Below are 17,731 nucleotides of genomic sequence, written 5' to 3'. Positions count from 1 at the left end.
GGACCCCGGGACTTGGTCCATCTTCTGCTGCCTTCCCAGGTGCATTAGCAGGGAGCTGGATCAGAAGCAGAGAGGCTGGACTAGGCTCAGATCAGTGTCAGATTCTGACATTGCAAGTGGCTTAACTTGTTATACCACAAAGCCAGTTTCTAAATTCTTCTTTTGGGGCCGGCGCTGTAGCGCAGCAGGTTAAAGCCCTGGCCTGAAGTGCCGGCATCCCATATGGGTGGCAGTTCTAGTCCCAGCTGCTCCTCTTCTGATCCAGCTCTCTGCTATGGCCTGGGAAAATAGTAGATGACCCAAGTCCTTGGGCCCCTGCACCCATGTGGGAGACCGGAAGAAGCTCCTGGCTCCTGGCTTCGGATTGGCATAGCTCCAGCCATTGCAGCCATCTGGGGAATGAACCAGGGGGTGGAAGACCTCTCTCTCTGTAACTCTGTCTTTCAAATAAATAAAATTTTAAAAAATAAATAAAATTTAAAAAATTCTTTTTTCTGGTCCTCTGTTCCCTCCTCTGTAAAATGACTTTGGGCCTAATCATCTCCAATGTCACCGTTACAGCAAAACGGTGGCAGAGAAATTATTGTTACCTCGGTTCTTTGTCTCACGTGGAAGAATTTCCAAGTGGACAGCAAAGAGATTTAAAAGTATTTATTAGAGTCGGCCAGCGCCATGGCTCACTAGGCTAATCCTCCGCCTGCGGCGCCGGCACCCCAGGTTCTAGTCCCAGTTGGGGCGCCAGATTCTGTCCCGGTTGCCCCTCTTCCAGTCCAGCTCTCTGCTGTGGCCCGGGAAGGCAGTGGAGGATGGTCCAAGTGCCTGGACCCTGCACCCGCATAGGAGACCAGGAGGAAGCACCTGGCTCCTGGCTTCAGATTGGTGTAGCACCAGCCATAGCGGCCATTTGGGGGGTGAACCAACAGGAGGAAGACCTTTCTCTCTGTTTCTCTCACTGTGTAACTCTGCCTGTCAAAAAAAAAAAAAGTATTTATTACAGTCAAAGATCTCCAGCAGGAGCAGCGTGGAGGGGGTGCTTCCGAGAGAGGAAAGAATCCCAAAAGGCCCTGAAGCATTCCGGTTTTTATGCACAATCTTAGGGACCAAACTGTCAATCAACAAGATGGTGGTAATCGCAACAAAAGGCCTGATTTACAATTCTCCATCCTGTCTGGCCTGCTAAGGGTGGGTAGGTAACTTGTTTTCACAGTAAGCTGTGAGCTCTGGAGAAGCTCCCTTGCTATTCTATGGTAAATCTGGAGATTCCGCAGGAAGGAGGGCGGCCTGTTTGTTCTTGCGGAAGGAAGCAAATATTTTACACCCCAAGTTCCACTGGGGTCCCGTGACTACCTACTAACCCATCTGACTCCTCATTACTTCCGGTTGTCACAAATCTATGGAAAACACTGAGCCATTTACCAGTGAGGGTCCTTGATCTCATCCAAGGAAGCCAGGGGATGCTGGAATCCCGCGTCCTGGGGCTTGGAGACACTGGAAGGCACACTAGTTGCAGGTCATTCTTGGGAGGCATTCCTGATGGCAAAGGACCACGCTGTCCTGGGGAAAGGGATTCTCAGGCTCAAACACGAAAAAGCCTAAGATCTGAGGGTATCTTTCTATGGGTGCCCTTTATGTCCCGGCTGCTCCACTTCCAATCCAGCTCCTTGCTAATACACCTGGGAGAAGCAGCAGAGGATGGCCCAAGTGCTAGGGCCCTTGACACTCATGTGGGAAACCCAGAAGAAGCTCCTGGCTCCTGACTTCGGCCTGGCCCAGCCTTAGCTATTATAGCCATCAAGGGAGTGAACCTACAGATGGAAGGTCTCTCCTATCTGTGTAACTCTGACTTTCAAATAAATAAATAAATGATTAAAAAAAAAAAAAAAAAAAAAGAAAGGGCATTGAGCTTAGCAGGACACAGGTGAGTGAAGAGGAGAGAGGGCTTCCCGGGTGGCAGGAGCGTGAGATCTGGGCAGGAGTCGGGAGTGGGGGTGATAGAGCAGGGCTGGCTGGAGGTGACCTGGCCTGGCCGAGCTGCCTGAGGCTACACAGGTCCTAGAAGTTGAGAGCTCCTTGGGAGGAGATGGCTTTTATCTTCACCTTCCCCTTTGTCTCGTAGGATCCTCAGCAAGTTAAGTCAAGAAATCAACAAGAATGAGGAGAGGAGGAGCATTTTCGCACGCAAGTGAGTGGGTCACTCAGGGCCCGCAGTGAGGAAACCCAAGAATGTTCAAACCAAGTCGGCCCTTGAGAGGAAGCCACAGAACTGCTCTGACCTCACATTTTGGCCTGCAGAGGTCCCCAGGGTCTTGAAGATGGTGTTCAGGAAGGGAGGGGTTCCCTCTCCTTGCCCTGCCACCTGCCCCAGGTTCCAGTCCCTGGGGCCCCAGGCCATTGGGACCTCCCAGTCATTCCTCCCCACTCCTCCTGTATGGCTTCCATCGTTTTCAGGATAGCTTAGGCCCGGTGGCCAAGCAACAGGGACACAGCCCTTCCTTAGACTGCCTTCCATGGGAGTCCTCCTGCAGGGCTGGGTGGGGCACAGGGGGACCCTAGAGCCAACAGGGCCACTCACGCACTGCCTTTGTCTCTGCAGACCCCAAGTGCAGCGCTTCCCTGAAGAGACAGGTAAGGGCGGCAGGGCTGAGGGGTGACTGCCTTAGGAGGTGCTAGGGGCCCTGCTTCTCCTGTGTTCTGGCTCCTGGGGCTCCCTGCTCACCAGCCTGCAGTCAGCTCCTACCCAGGAAAGGGGTGAGGGGAGGAGAGATGTCGCTTTGCAAGCAACCTGGCTATGGCTCTTGATAGCTGAGGCCCTCAGCAAAGAGACCCTGAGCCCCGTGGGGCAGCTTAAAAAGACCCACCATTGGAACCAAATTCCTGAGCTCAGTCTTTAAAGATTTCTTTTAAGAAAGTTCTATTCGGGCAGGCGCCGCAGCTCACTGGGCTAATCCTTTGCCTGCAGCACCGGTACCCTGGGTTCTAGTCCCAGTTGGGGTTCGGATTCTGTCCTAGTTGCTCCTCTTCCAGCCCAGCTCACTGCTGTGGCCTGGGAAGGCAGTGGAGGATGGCCCAAGTGCTTGGGCCCCGAACCTGCATGGGAGACCAGGAGAAGCACCTGGCTCCTGTCTTCGGATCAGCACAATGCGCCAGCTGTAGCCGCCATTTTGGGGAGTGAACCAACAGAGGGAAGACCTTTCTCTCTCTCTCTCTCTCTCTCTCTCACTAACTCTGCCTGTCAAAAAAAAAAAAAAGTTCTATTTATTTATTTGAGAGAGAGAGAGAGAGAGAAAGAAACAGATTCTCTATCCTTTGCTTTACTCTCCAAATGCCTACAATAGCCAGGGCAGGGTCAGGACAAAGCCGGGATCCAGGAATTCCATCTGGGTCTGGATGGGTGATGGGGACCCAAGAACTCGAGCCATCATTTGCTGCCTCCCAGGGTGCACCTGAGCAGGCAGCTGGGTCAGAATCAGAGCTGGGATGCAAACCCAGGCACTCTGAGAATGGAATGCAGGGGTCCTGCTGCACCACCACGCCCGCCCTGAAACAGTCTTCCAGGACTCCTTAAAGTGGTTTCACGTCTGTTGCATTGAAGGGAGTGTTAAAAGGCTGGCTCCTGGGCCCCTCCCCGGCCTTAAGGAATCAGAAACTCCCAGTTTAGGGCCTCAGATACCTGCACATGTTAAAGCACTCCTAGGTGACTTGTGCAGGTGAAAGGCTGAGACCCACTGGCACTGTGAGGGGCACAAGCTCCTCAGGTAGGAATCCTGGGGCTGACGGTGAGCTGCTACCCCAGGTGTGCAGAAGGCAGGTGGGAGGCATCAGATCAGGGCGCGGCTGGGGGTCGCTCAGGTGTGGGCGTCTTCGGGTGCTGATGGCCGTGTTGTCTGTTTCTACAGAGAACCACGAGGAGGACAATGGGGGCTGGTCGTCCTTTGTGAGTATAGTGTGGCTGGTTCTTCCACCCCAGCAGCAATGCCCAGAGTGGCCCTGTATCACATATCCAGCAAAAAGGAGCAAAACATCTACCACCACCCAGGGCTCAGCACGTGTGTCCTGCAAGGGGCCAGAGGGTGCAGCTTGGGGAGTCTCGGCACATCTCTCTCTCCAGCACTCACTCTTCCATAGTGGCCCCAAAGTAGCCAGAGATGGGGACAAAGGCATGGCCTTGGCTGCGTGCCCATAAACCAAGGGTGGGCAGCACCTGGCCCTCGGGCTGTGGCTTTCTGAGCACATCATCACTCACCCTCACCCCCCTTGAGGCAGGTCCTTCCCCCACCCCCAGCCCAGCTCCCCACACAGACTCTTGCCTAGAAATCCAAGCTAAAGGCACCTTTCTTGTGGATTTAAGTCTCCACTGGTGGCAGAGAGTGAAAAGGTTTTCAGAGCTGACTATTAGCCCTGTCAGCCTAAAACAAGCCAATCTGCAAACGAAGCAATCAGAGAGTCTCCAAAGAATGCTGAGGTTGATTTGGGACGAGGTGAGCTTGCAATGGAAATGTACGTGCACCAGTCCACTATGGATGTGTTCAAAGAGGTCAAGGCCAGGGGAAATTTTTGAAGAGCAAAAATTGGAGGAGGCGTACATCAGACCTTTTAAAATAAGCATCTCTAGCCACAGTGACTGCTCACCGGGGTGATGCTAGGCTGAGGTTAAACCGGCAGTTGCTGGGGAGATGTCGTTGCAGAAATACTTTTGGTTGAAGGTTATGGTGGACTCTGTGCAAGCTTACAGCTCGGGCAGAGCCTTCTGGGATGGTTACTGTCAGACGGCCACGCCTGAGAACCCCTCTCCTTCACCTCCTGGCTTTCCTAACTTATTCTGTCTGGGTTGACACATGCACCTGCGCTTTCGTCCTGACAACATTCACATTCCACCCGCAGTTCTAGAAAGACTTCCCGGAGGCTCCTATCCAGGTGGGTTTTGAATCTGAGGGTTCACACGGGCCCCTTTGAAAGTCTGGTGGACTCTGAGCATCCCGTGTCCAGAGAGCTCCGTGTATGGTCAGCACCCCTGAAGCCACACTCAAGCTGAGACCTCTAGGAGGGACCGGAGCCCAGGTTGTCCATTTCACAGGTGGAGCACCAGGGCCCCACTGCAGGATGGGCCTTCTGTGGAGCCCCACAGCTAGTTGGGAGCAGTCCTGGGCCCCAGGCTGCTCGACCCTGTCGAGTGGTCTCTCCGGTAAGCGCATCCTCTGGTGCCTTTAGAAAGCAGGCACAAAATGTCCTTGTCCTATTGAGATTCTACAGATGAGAGCATTTCCCTCTTAAAAATGTTTTGCCTAGTTAGTGTTTTCAACGTGTAAATGAAGGAATACGACAGATTCATTTTGTGCAAAAGGGAAAACAGCAGAGTTTCCCCCAGAGGTTTCTATTTTTGCACAGAAACCGAGTGTTCACCGCCCCTTGCCGTGCCACCCGCTCACCCGCAGCCTGTGGCTGGCCTCCTTCCTCTCTGTGCATCAAGGATTTCCTTGGTGCCTGTGCAACTTGGCAGCTCCCTGATGCCTCCAGGGACCACGGAGGACCATGAGGAGGGCAGCAGAGACAAAGAACGCAATCACGTGACCATTTTACTGCATGGGGTGCAGGCATGGCTGAATGTGATTAGCAGCAAAACCATGTACAAACGTAGGGGCCAAGCATTTGGGAGAAAACCATGGTCTGAGACGCAGAGAGGGAAGTCTGCTGTTTGATTACGGTGTACGAAGTGGAGGTCTGGCGATGGGTCGAGGGGATGCCGCCACCTGTCCCCTGCCTACCGCTGAGACCATTGTCCCCAAGACCTGCTTCCTGGAAGGTTGGTCCACCTTGTGTTAAGTCACAGGAACACCAACAGGGCAGACCAAAGCCTTTGCGAGTTTAGAAAAGCGCTCGCTCAGCCCTTCCTCTGCCTTTCTAGTTGTCATTGAGATTTCCTCAACTCAAAACAGAGCCCAGAGTCTTCCCACAGGGTAAAGAGCCCTCCTCAGCCCTTCTAAAGCGCTCGGGCGTTCCCGGATAGCCATCAGTACACAGCTTCCCTGACAAGTTGCAGCCTCCCGCCGCTTCTTGCCACTCTGTGCTCATGCAGCACCCGCTTGATTGCGTCAAGACAGGGAGCAGGCACCCGGCACAGGTGGCCATGCCCTCTGCTTGGGAATCATTACAGCCAGCGTCCACGTTCAGGAACCACCTCAAAGACAATCACCCAGCACCCCGGCCTTCCTTCCCCTCAAACAGAACACAGTCGTCAGTAAGACAGAAAAAGTTCTAACAGTTAGAGGGTCTTCTCCAAGATGCAGCTTCAACCCACGTGTCAGGTTTCATGCAGGGCGCGCTGTCATTTTTATCCCGGGCGGCCGCTCTCCCTGGCCTCTCAGACACGGCGGAATCTGCCTTGCAATTGCCAGGCGTTGTTTATCTGGTTTCCTCCATTAGCCTGCGTTGTAATGAGGAGACGTTGTTCGTGCGCAGGCTCGCTAAGAACACAAACGAAGGTTACCTGGTGTCATCATACGTGTCGCGGGCATTTAGTTTTTCTCCTGGCGACAACGGAGTAAAAAAAAAATGTGTTTGTTCAGACCGAGCTCAGGCCCCTCCCCATGCCTTGTTTTTGTCTCTTGTGCCAAAACGTGTGGGAGGAAAGGACTTGCCCGATGGCCGCAGACCCTGGCCGGGGCCCTAGCCCTTGGCCTGCCGGTCCCTTCCTATTGTCCCCCGCCCTCTGTTTTCCTCCTCTGTAAAATGGGCGTCGCTGGCTGCACTCTCCGCCCTGGGGAGTGTGGGGCGCGCCATGGTTTGGTCTGGCAGGGAGTGCGCATGCGGGCACGTCGGTGCCACGTGGCTGTCCCTGTGTCGGCAGGAGGAAGACGACTATGAAAGCCCCAACGAGGACCCGGATGGGGAGGAGGATGGCGACTACGAGTCCCCCAACGAGGAGGAGGAGGCGGCGCCCGCGGAAGACGACGCGGACTACGAGCCACCGCCCTCCAACGACGAGGAGGCCCTACAGAACTCCATCCTGCCCGCCAAGCCTTTCCCCAACACCAACTCCATGTACATCGGTAAGGGCCCGCCTCCCAACCAGCCTCTTCCCGGCTGTGTGGCTTTGGACGAGTGACTCCTCCTCTCTGGGCCTCAGCGTCCTCATCTGAGAAACAGGATATAATAGCGACCACGTAGGCCTGCTGTGAGGATTCTGAATTCTGCAGATCAAGAAATCAGTGCCCGCCGCGGCTGCCGCCAGCCCTGCCCTCGCACCGAGGTGCCCAAGGGGCGGCTTCCTGTCTCGGGACTAGGTTATTGCTTGGTGCACTGCGCCGGCCCTGTCAGAAGCAGCAGGAGGCGGACCTTAGCTTTCAAAGCGCTGGCCCCTGCTGGATGTTCCCACTGTCTGTTCCTCCCTGCACGTTTGTCCCTCCCTCCGTGATTCCTCCAGTGCTCTCGCCTGTGAGTCAGGCTCCATCCCAAGTGAGCAGGAGGGCAGACCCAGCCTGGGCGCCTGGGGTGCTTACTCTGGAAGTGTAAGAGACATGAACACACACACACACACACACACACCCCTGAGCACACCCCAACACACACACATCCACACACACATACCACATCCACCCCAACCCCCGCACACCTGAACACACACACACGAACACCTGAACACACAACACACACACACACATCACCCCCAACCCCCGCACACCTGAACACACACACACACACGAATACCTGAACACACCCTAACACACACACATACACACCACATCCACCCCCAACCCCCGCACACCTGAACACACACACACGAACACCTGAACACACCCTAACACACACATACACACACATACACACCACATCACCCCCAATCCCCACACACCCGAACACACACACACATACATCCAAACACACACCCACACACATCCACCACACACACACCCGATCACACACACACACCCCTGAGCACACCCCAACACACACACACACCACATCCACCCCCAACCCCCGCACACCTGAACACACACACACATGAACACCTGAACACACCCTAACACACACACATACACACACACACACCACATCACCCCCAACCCCCGCACACCTGAACACACACACACACACGAATACCTGAATACACCCTAACACACACACATACACACCACATCCACCCCCAACCCCCGCACACCTGAACACACACACACATACATCCACCTCTCACACACACACACTTGATCACACACACCCGATCTCACACACACACACCCCAGACACATACGCACACCCCCCACACATACACCTGAACACACACACACACACACGTCCACACCACACCCACACATACACACTTGCATAATATCAGGGAGTAAGCTAGAACTCACTGATCAGTGCCACAGCAAATTGATCCAGCAGCTCTTCCTTGGTGCCGTGGAACCCTCTGCAGTCAGGGTCTCCGCTCTGCTGCCTTGTTAAGCCTGCCGTGTGAGGAGGCCAGCGGCGATGGAGTTGGCCCCACATTCAGGGAAGTGGAGCTCCAGTGCAGACACAGATAAACAAGGCACTGAGCTCCTCGTGAAGAGGCAGAGCGAGGGAAGCCGTCTTCTCTCTGAGCCGTCCACAGCACCGTGCGTTGGGCACTGAAGGAGTCCCACGACCATTTCATGAAACCTTGAGAAACAGGAAGACAAGTGCAGGCGAGGCTGGGACGTGTGCTCGCTCCCGCTTTCCTCGAGGGTGGGGTGTGTTAGCCATGGCACTAAGTTGATGTTAAGCGTGAGTAGCAGTCGGCCCAGTGGGCATGCATGTAGTAAGGGAAGAGCATTCCTCAGTGCTAGAAATGGCTATGCAAAGGCCCTGAGGCTCGAAGGGAGCCTGACACACTAGAGAAGCTGACAGATGGCCAGAGAGGCTGTGAGGTTAGAACAGGTGTGTCCTGGCTCTGAGCCCGTTCTGTGTGGAAGAACAAGGCCCTTTCCAGGGCGGGGGCTGGGGAGAGCCAAGAGAAGTGTCTAGAACACAGCAGTCAGGAGGCCCTCACGCCCTTGCCCCTCATGCCTCATGGCCCTTTCCTGACTTTCCAAGTCAGCCTGGCCTAGAGAGGCTGCTGTGCAATCAGAATCATGTGAGCGTCTGTCCAGGGCCAGTGCATGCACCGTTTTAGAGTGCTGGATTTGGTTGCAAGAGCTGGTGCCCAGCTCCTCTCTGTAAGGGCAGAGATGAGGAAGTGGGGAGAGGAGGGCCGCCCAGAGCCTTGGGAGGGGGAAGGATCCCCATGAGCGGTGACCAAGACTTAACCCTGTACAGGCAGCTGCATGCACTGTGTGAGTGTGCACGCGTGTTTCTGTGCATGCATGCGTGTGTGTGCACACTGTGAGTGTGCATGCGTGTGTACACGTGTGTGCATCTGTGTGACAGTGTACCTGGACGCATGTGTCTCTTTACTTCTTTATAATTTATCTGAAAACACTCATTACAAAGAGGTCTGTTTTCTGTCGGCAAAACCTCTAATTCCTGTGGGTGAGATGAGAGTCGCTCCTTTGCATGCAGCAAGCCAAACTAAGACCAAAAGCGGGGTGAGCAGAGGGCCAAGAGCTCCCCACCCTTTGCAAGACCCAGACTGGGTCATAGCCTGGCTGGTGTTGGCGCTGGCATAGGTCTGGCGAAGGCGGCTCTGCGCCCCCAGCTGCAGAGTCTGGTGCAGCCCATGTTGCTGGAGACCGTGGAGCATGGTAGAGAGTAGACGCTTGCCTTGGTTTTGCACTGCTACTTTCACTTTATCATTCTTGCATTTCCACAGACCGGCCCCCCTCGGGGAAAGTCTCCCAGCAGCCACCTGTGCCCCCGCAGAGACCGATGGCTGCCCTCCCTCCCCTGCCAGTCAGCCGGAATCACTCGGTAGGACGCGCCCCACCCCCATTCCCTGATGCTGCTTGGTGTCTGACCCCATTGTTTACCCTGCCAGAGAGAAAAGAAAGCTTTAGACACTTCCACCTAATTCAGATTTTGTAAAAAATACATTTACCTAGGCAGGGAAAATACATATCCCAGTACTCAGGATTTCCCTTTGTGGCTGAAATGTGACGGTCCTTCAAAAAGTTCTTGGAAAAGGGAATTAAAAGATAATGCCCATTTTCCACGAACTTTTTGAAGATCCCTTGTACTGATAATTGCTCATTTATGTCATAATGTTTATTAGTCTTTACTTTGTACCATAAACAATACAGACTACTTATATAACAAAAAGCCCCCTTCTAGTATTCACTGCGTTTCCCACTGCTTGAAATTAAGTGAATATAATATAGACTGAGAAAACTACGTTAATGGCATCCTCCCACTGGAATTGTGTAAGGACTTGCGCCACCTTCTGGCCAGAGCCTAGAATTTCAGGCACAAATGCCTTCAGATGAAGTAGTTTGCCCCTGAACTAAGATCTGTGGGTGTCAGTGCACTAAAAATATTTTTTGAGAGGCAGAGAAATGGAGATATGGAGACAGACAGACAGATGGAAAGAGAGAGAGATCCCATCCACTGGTTCATTCCCCACGTGCGTGCAATGAGTGACGCTGGGCAAGGATGGAGCCAAAGAGAACTGGATGCAGGTCTCCCCTGCGGAGGGGCAGGAAGCCAGAGACTTGAGCCGCCACTGCTCCCTGCCAGCTCTGCAGGGGCAGGAAGCTGGAGTCGGGAAGCCAGAGCGAGGGCTCAAACCTAGGTCTATGCCGATGTGAGCCCTGGTGTCTTAACCACTGGGCTAAACACCCACTCCAGAACTGCATCTTTTTTGAACGAGAACAGACTTTTTCTTGCCATGACTTCCTGAATGATAGAGTATGACGACTGCCCTTGTTCTGGGGATTCCAAGTCAGCCAGAGAGGATTTCAAGGATGCCGTAGGGTGGGTGTAGGTCCATGCAGATACTCCATCTTTTTATTTAAGGAACTTGAGCATCTGTGACATTGGGTGTCTGTGGCGGTCCTGGATCCAACCCTCTGTGGACACTGAGGGGCCACTCTACCAGGAGCCCAGGGCAGAAGTGAGGGTGACCCCACTTCCTCCTTCTTCAAGTGCAGGCCGGCTCCTGTGGCTCTGACCCGCTCCCTGAGGCAGGGAAAGCCGGGAACGGGTTCCCTTCACGAGTAACCCGAGCATTTTTACTGCTATGGTAAATGCCCACACAACGGGGCTAGAAAGAGGGAAGACGAGGGATTGTCTCAAAAGTTTCAAGTCCAGAGCGCACCCATCATGGCCTAGATTCCATCTGAGAACAGGTGGCTTTCTCGTGGGTGTGCAGGACCATTGCAAATGGGCTCACTGAGTCACACTGCCCCACAAATGCAATTAGTTTGTGAAATCTGAAGACCTACACCTCTGCTGTTGGGATGCGACACTCATTCAGTCAACCAACAGATGCTGAATGAGCAGCTTCCGTGTGCCAAGCCGTGTTCTAGGTTCTGGGGCAGAGTGGAAACAGGGCAGTATTTAGTTAGGGTTGGCTGGAGGAGACAGATAAAAAGGTACATGGGTGTACAAATGAGATCGTGTGGGTAGTTGTGTGTGGCAGGGCAGGCAGAAGAGCAGGTAGCATCGAGTGATGGGGAGGTGACAGGGAGCTGGGGCAGAATGAGCCAGTTGTGCAAAGACTGTGGAAAGAACACTCTAGGCGGAAGTAAACACAGGCCCAGGGAGGCCAGAGGAGGTATGAGCCTGATATCTTCCAGGAACTGCAAGAAAAACCCTTGTTGTGGGGAGGGATGTGTAATCCCAGCAAGCATTGCAGAGACAAGCATCCGAAGGGGCTGGTGGGGTGACCTGCTGCCTGCTCAGGCAGGGGCTTGCAGGCCGGGGGTCGGGGGGGGTTCCCTGTAGTCCTAACATGATAGGAGCCACTGGAAGGCTTAGCCCAGTCTGCTGACCTGCAGCAGCAGCAGCAGCAGCAGCGGAGGACACGGGGCTCAGAGAGCCAGCTGCCGCAAGTGTTCCAGTGTGAAGTGGAGACAGGTGTTTGTGGGTGGGGCGCAAAGATGGGGACAAGCGAGCCGAGGCCGGTGACCCCTGGGAGACGAAGCCGTCAGCTCTTGCTGAGGCTCTGGAAACTCTTCCTAACATTCAGATGTTTTGTTTTTGTCAGCCACTACCCCCGCCCCAGCCTAACCCAGAGGAGCCGAGCAGAAGTCGAAACCACAAGACAGCAAAGCGTGAGTAGAGGGCTGCTCCCCCGCCCGCCAGCCGCCCCCAGTGACTGCTTTCCTCTTTTAATTGACTTCCGTCTTTCTCCCTTCCAGTCCCTGCTCCTTCGATAGACAGAAGCACAAAACCTCCCCTTGACCGTTCGTTAGCTCCCTGTGACAGAGAGCCCTTCATACTAGGTGGGTACAACTCAACGTTTGATGCACAGTAACACCGGTCTGCATTTATAGAGCGCTTACTGCATGCTTTCATATGCACCTGCAAGAATCATCTTCCGCTAGCAGATGATGAAACCGGGGGCACCGGGGGGCGGGGGGGAATGATCAGCTACCAGGTTCTGGGGGGCGAGACCCAGTGCAGCGCAGCCCAGCCCAGGGGGGCGCTCTTGAGCCGTGCAGCTTCCTGGGGGGGGGGGGGGGGGGGAGGTGTGATCTGTGGGCACACAGCTCCCAGCCAGGACACCAGGATAGACTAAGAGAGAAGTGGTGGCGAGCCCTCGGCTGCTGTCCCAGCTTGCTGACTGTGAGGAAGTTGCTTTTTCAGGGCTCAGTCTGTATTGCGAGGTGGAGGGAGAAAATGCACTCTAGAAGTCTCAGTTGCTGTTCCAACGTCAGGGCTGTGTTTTGTTGCATGTGGGCAGTTGATCAGACATGGAGTATACTGCGATCATTTCCTTCTGCAGTTTACAATGATGTCCTGTGACTCCAGCTGTGTCCACACAGAGCTGTTTTCAATTCAGTTCTGAGACGCGACCACTGATGTACCTCCTGCCAGTTGTTGAGTAGCATTACGTAATCCTCATGCCAGTCCAGTACAAGCAGGTGTATGGTTATCCCCACTTGATGATGATGAAACTGATAGCCAGAGAGCTTACCTGAATCTGCAGGGCAGGGTGCAGGATGCGAACCCATGTCCCATTTTATTCCACCACGTCAAGCTGCGTTTGAAGACCTCGGGATTCTACCTTGCTAGGGGCTGTGTGGTCTGGGAAGGGAGCCCTGAAATTGAATAGATACGAAGTTTGGAGCCCCAGCCTGCTTGACCCCAGCCTGTCTCAGCTGGGTGCTGATGAAGGCATTTAATCTTTCGTGGCCTCGCTTTCCTTGTCCACTTGATATCAGAGATGACCCCCTAAAATATATACGAAAATGTGGCCCCTTAAAGTTCCCCAGGTGCCACATATGCTACTGGAATTTGGGGTGCCATATGATATTAACATATGCTTATTAATAAATCCCCAATATTAATAAGCCTGAGAGGGTTCTTGCCTAATATTTAGAGAAGAATTCTAAATACTGGCATAAATCAACGAGGCAGCATGGTACATTTTAAGCTTTTATTTAGTGAGAAAGATACATAGGAGAGTGAGGGCTTTATCTAAGATGGGGGGTAAATCTGGGTTCATACTGAGCACCAGGAACCAGCCACGAGGAGGAGCATCTAGGCCAGAAGCCTGGGGCGGGTGGCCCGAAGGCCATGTGCCCTAGAGGTGCAGGGCTACAGCCAGCCCCCTCCTGGCTTGAAGCCAGGGCAAAGAAGAGAAGGGCCGGACACACCGTGTCCCAGGCTTTTAACCCACTTCCAAAGGGGAGTGATTGATTAACCTGATTGGTTGGTGGGCACCCAGGTGTGGCCCGGTAGGGGCATGAGGTCACGCAGGGGCGTGGTGAAGGCGTGGTCTTCCAGCTCACAGGCCTAATTGATTTAACCTGTGTGCCTGCCTACTTCACACTGACAAGCCGACTTTCAGTTCTTGGGTTGGAAGCTGCTGCTCGCTGCTTTCCCCAGAGCTGCAACACGGCTGTGCTGAGTCATGCAAAGCCAGCAGATTACTTTGGTTTGGAATAGTCCACAGCAGAGAGCAGCCCAGTTCAGGCGACTGCGAGACCGGGTGACTTCCGACTGCAGCCCCGCCTGAGACCACAGCCAAGGCTTCGGAAAGAGGGAGTACTTAAATCTTTCACCAGCACCTCCTGACACCGAAGATACACTTTTAAAAGATCATTTTTTTCGGATGTGTTTTTAAAGACATCCTTTCCTACCTGGCACAGACTCAGTCCTTAGGGGAAAAAAAAAATCAGGCTGTGAAAATGCAGCTCCTCGGATGTTCTCTGTACCTGGATATGGGCAGGTAGGGGAGGAACGGAGCTAACCAGCAGCCGCCAGCGCCCACTGCGCCTCCCTGCCCTCGCATGCAGAGTGTCGTCCTGTGATCCTGACGGCAGATCTGTGCAGCGTCAACCTGTGGTCCCGCTGACCGAGGAGGAAACGGAGACTCCAGGTGTTTGACAGAACCCGAGCCTTGTTCAGGGTCATTTAGGCTTTGTGTCTAGACCTGCTGGGACCCAGCTAGGGAAACGTATGCTCTCAGGGTATAGGGCGTGCCCGCTTGAGCCCGCTTCAGGCAAAAGAAAGAGGCAGAAAAATCTTAAGGATATGCTAACGCATTTTACCTAAAGTGTTGGAAAGGAGCTCTAAATCCCCCACACTGCTTATTGACACACAAAGCTGTGAGAGGGTCAGCGGGCCACCTAATTTCTCTCGGGCTTTCCAATCAGGTGCCCCTAAGGAGCCCTTCCAGGCCCCAGGTTTCTCGTTGTCCAAAACCTAAACCCCATCAGCTCCAGAAGGGGCTCGGACTCTGCTTTCATCAAACTATGCTTTTCCACTTCATGCCTGTAAAGTCCCGAATCCCCCACCAACCTGCTGTCTGTATTTTCCAGGAAAGAAGCCAGCATTTTCTGACAAGGTAAGCTGTGTCCCTGCTCGTCTGTTGGGCTTTTGTTTGTTTTGCGTCCGGTCCTGCTTCTGTGGAACGTGTTCTGACACCCACACGTCTTCCCTCCTGTCTTGCAGCCCTCGGCTCCAGCGGGGAGGTAAGTGGCGCCCTGTGCCCGGGGAGTCTGCTGCCGAAGGCTGCCCGCAGGTGAATCCATTTCTCACACATCCTTTCTCTGAACTGTAACAGGCCTCTCGTGGAGCATTTATCCAAGATACAAAAGCCTCCTTTACCACCAACCACGGAAAGACACGAAAGAAACAGCCCCCTGCCGGGAAAGAAGCCACCTGTGCCCAAGTACCTGTCTTGTGTGACTTGAGTCTGTCCTATAATAGAGAGGCCACTTGCTGTGAGCGCTACGTAGGGAGCGAGAACCATGGGCGACCCCTGGTGGGGGTGGGCTCCTTTGATTTCCGGTGGCTTAAGGAATCTTCAGACTCTCGGGTTGGTTGCAGAGTGTCGGGTCTCTTTGGCAAGAACTGGAGTCTAGCTGGGTAAAAAATAGAGAGGATGGCATGGATGCTGTTCTGAGACCTCATCTCGAAGCAGTCAGTCCGGGCTGAGTTTTCCTTTGTTATAACAAAGCCTTCCTGGTCTACACCACTGATTTTTCAATACCGAGAGTGGAGAGGCAATCTCGGGGGGAGGTTTGTAGGTTGCCACAAATGTCTTCCTTCCTACTCAGCCATATTTTATAACTGCACAATACTGTGGTCTACTCTGATAGTTGAAACTTTGCTATAAAGTCACTTTAGATCTGTTTACTAAATGGCACACGTGTGTCTATGGCCCAAGTCAACCCTCATACTCACTAGATGGCCAGGGCTACAGCTTATTTTGTGTGAGGCCAGGATACCTAGCCGTCACCTTGCCTGGTTGAGGTATGCAGGTATGCCCCCTGACACTCGATAATTGTTTTGTGACTTTTTCAGATTTTTTAAACTTAACTTATTGGAAAGGCAGAGTTATATACAGTGAGAAAGAGAGAGAGAAAGAGAGAGAGAGTGTGTGTATTTCCATTTTTCCATTTGCTGGTTCACTCTCCAAATGGCTGCAATAGTCAGGTCTGGACCAAACTGAGACCAGGAGCCCAGAACTCCATCCAGGTCTCCCACATCAGTGCAGGGGCCCAGGTACTTGGGTCATCTGCTGCTTTCTGAGGTGCATTTGCAGTTTGCTAAATTGGAAGTGGAGCAGCCAGGACTCGAACCCCCACCCATGTGGGATGCCAGCATCGCAGGTGGTGGCCAATACACTGTGCCACATTTCTGGTCCTGAGTTTATTTACATTTGAATGCAATATTTTAAAGCATAAAAAATGAATGCAAAAAAAAAAAACCCTCTTAATGATCAGAGTGTCAGCATTTTAAATAAACATAGGATGAGATGGTGACAGGTGAAGCATCTGACACCTGGGCGGTGACCAACAGACTGTCCCTCTTCCCCCACTCCCTAAGGAGAATATGTAGCTGGCCTACGTGGCACAGATGCCTGCTGCGGCTCCCAGGCAGTAACCGCCACGTCTGGCTTGTTTCTCTGGGCCAGTTGCACAGAGCCCCTTCAGGAAAGTCCCAGAGCAGTAACACTTCCCAGCTGTCTTCCCTTCACACCCAGGGCGAGCCCTGAGAAGGCTGCTTGAAAATATCAGCAGAGGAGCATACGACCTAAAATCGCTTTCATTTGCTTGGAGAAACATCTTCTCCGTGAAACCTAATAGCTGCTAAAGACTCAGTCTGCTGACTCAACCTTTTCGATGTATTTCCGTAATTACTTGCTGCAGTAGACACCCAGAACAAAGGCTGGCCTAGCTCAGCTTGCAGTGAGAGCACCGCTGGGTCAGAACCCCATTCTGCTCCCTCCTCCCCTCCCTTGTTCGCTGGGGTTTCTACTTCCCTTCTTCCCACGGCTCAGTGGATTTAATTTCTCCTTATTTGATTAAGTGAACCGTACTCCGAGACTAGTTCTTTGGAACTCTTTATGCTCACTTCCTTTTCTTTGCCCCGATTCATTTCAGGCATGGATGGGGACCAGAAAGAAGAGAAAATGTAAGTAGAAAATTTCATTCTGTAAATGCTTGGCACAAGGAAAACTAGTGCAGGTTCTGTGGAGGTTGAGGCTCCTCTGGGCTTGGCCTTGGCTGAAGTCCAGTGCCTGGAGCAAGGCTAGCACTCAGTAGGCCTTTGAATGCCAGTGTCTCCTTCTTTGGAGTCTAGCTCTTTCCTCTGAACCCATGACGCAGTACTGCTTAGCTCCTGCTCCCCCGAGAACTCCCAAGGTGGCTGGATTCATTGCAGGGTGAGGGTGCAGGAGGTGGAGGAAGAGAGGATAAAGTGAAATGCACCAGAGTCTGGGCCGCACACCGAAGTTTCTGAGGCCTCTGTTTGCCCCTTCAGTATAGCCACGACCTGATGAACACTAGAAATGGCTGCACCGAATGTTTGCCATGTGTGTTTGTAGCTATGCTATCTACTGTATGGTGCTCACTGTCCCTACTCGCTGGGTTTCCTGGTTTTGTCACTGCGAACCCCAAGTCCACGAACTCCCTCAGTCCCAGAAAAACCAGAATGGCCACTCGTAGCTTTCCATACACTTTGCAGTTTAAGGCCCAATGAGGAACCATCCTGTTTCTGTTATTGAGAAGAAATTGAGGTTCAGAAAGGGTCAGCTGCCCACTGCATGTTTCCCATCTGGTGAATAGCCAGAGTCTGAATCCAGGTCAGTACGAACTTCTTTATGCTCGAAGTTCCCTCTGAAGGCCATCAGGCACCTGCTTGTGTTCAGCTCTCCAGCCCGCAGTGC

General features: G+C 53.2%; 1 protein-coding gene across 1 annotated transcript in view; it reads left to right on the top strand.

Moving 5' to 3' along the window:
* The window catches only part of LCP2 (lymphocyte cytosolic protein 2), a 50,970-nt gene that overhangs the window by 21,116 nt on the left and 12,123 nt on the right, over window positions 1-17,731 (top strand). The window contains exons 4-14 of the mRNA XM_002710373.6: window positions 2,117-2,182; window positions 2,594-2,625; window positions 3,897-3,934; window positions 6,845-7,046; window positions 9,764-9,861; window positions 12,095-12,161; window positions 12,249-12,332; window positions 14,877-14,902; window positions 15,010-15,029; window positions 15,122-15,229; window positions 16,947-16,977. Coding sequence (XP_002710419.3) covers window positions 2,117-2,182; window positions 2,594-2,625; window positions 3,897-3,934; window positions 6,845-7,046; window positions 9,764-9,861; window positions 12,095-12,161; window positions 12,249-12,332; window positions 14,877-14,902; window positions 15,010-15,029; window positions 15,122-15,229; window positions 16,947-16,977 — 772 coding nt within the window. The remainder of the gene's footprint in view (window positions 1-2,116; window positions 2,183-2,593; window positions 2,626-3,896; window positions 3,935-6,844; window positions 7,047-9,763; window positions 9,862-12,094; window positions 12,162-12,248; window positions 12,333-14,876; window positions 14,903-15,009; window positions 15,030-15,121; window positions 15,230-16,946; window positions 16,978-17,731) is intronic.

The sequence above is a fragment of the Oryctolagus cuniculus genome, chromosome 6 (genome assembly GCF_051225735.1).
Source record: "Oryctolagus cuniculus isolate XC-2025 breed Fujian yellow rabbit chromosome 6, ASM5122573v1, whole genome shotgun sequence".
Taxonomy (NCBI): domain Eukaryota; kingdom Metazoa; phylum Chordata; class Mammalia; order Lagomorpha; family Leporidae; genus Oryctolagus; species Oryctolagus cuniculus.
The sequence above is the reverse complement of the archived record's forward strand: the minus strand, read 5'-3'. Positions and strand labels throughout refer to the sequence as shown.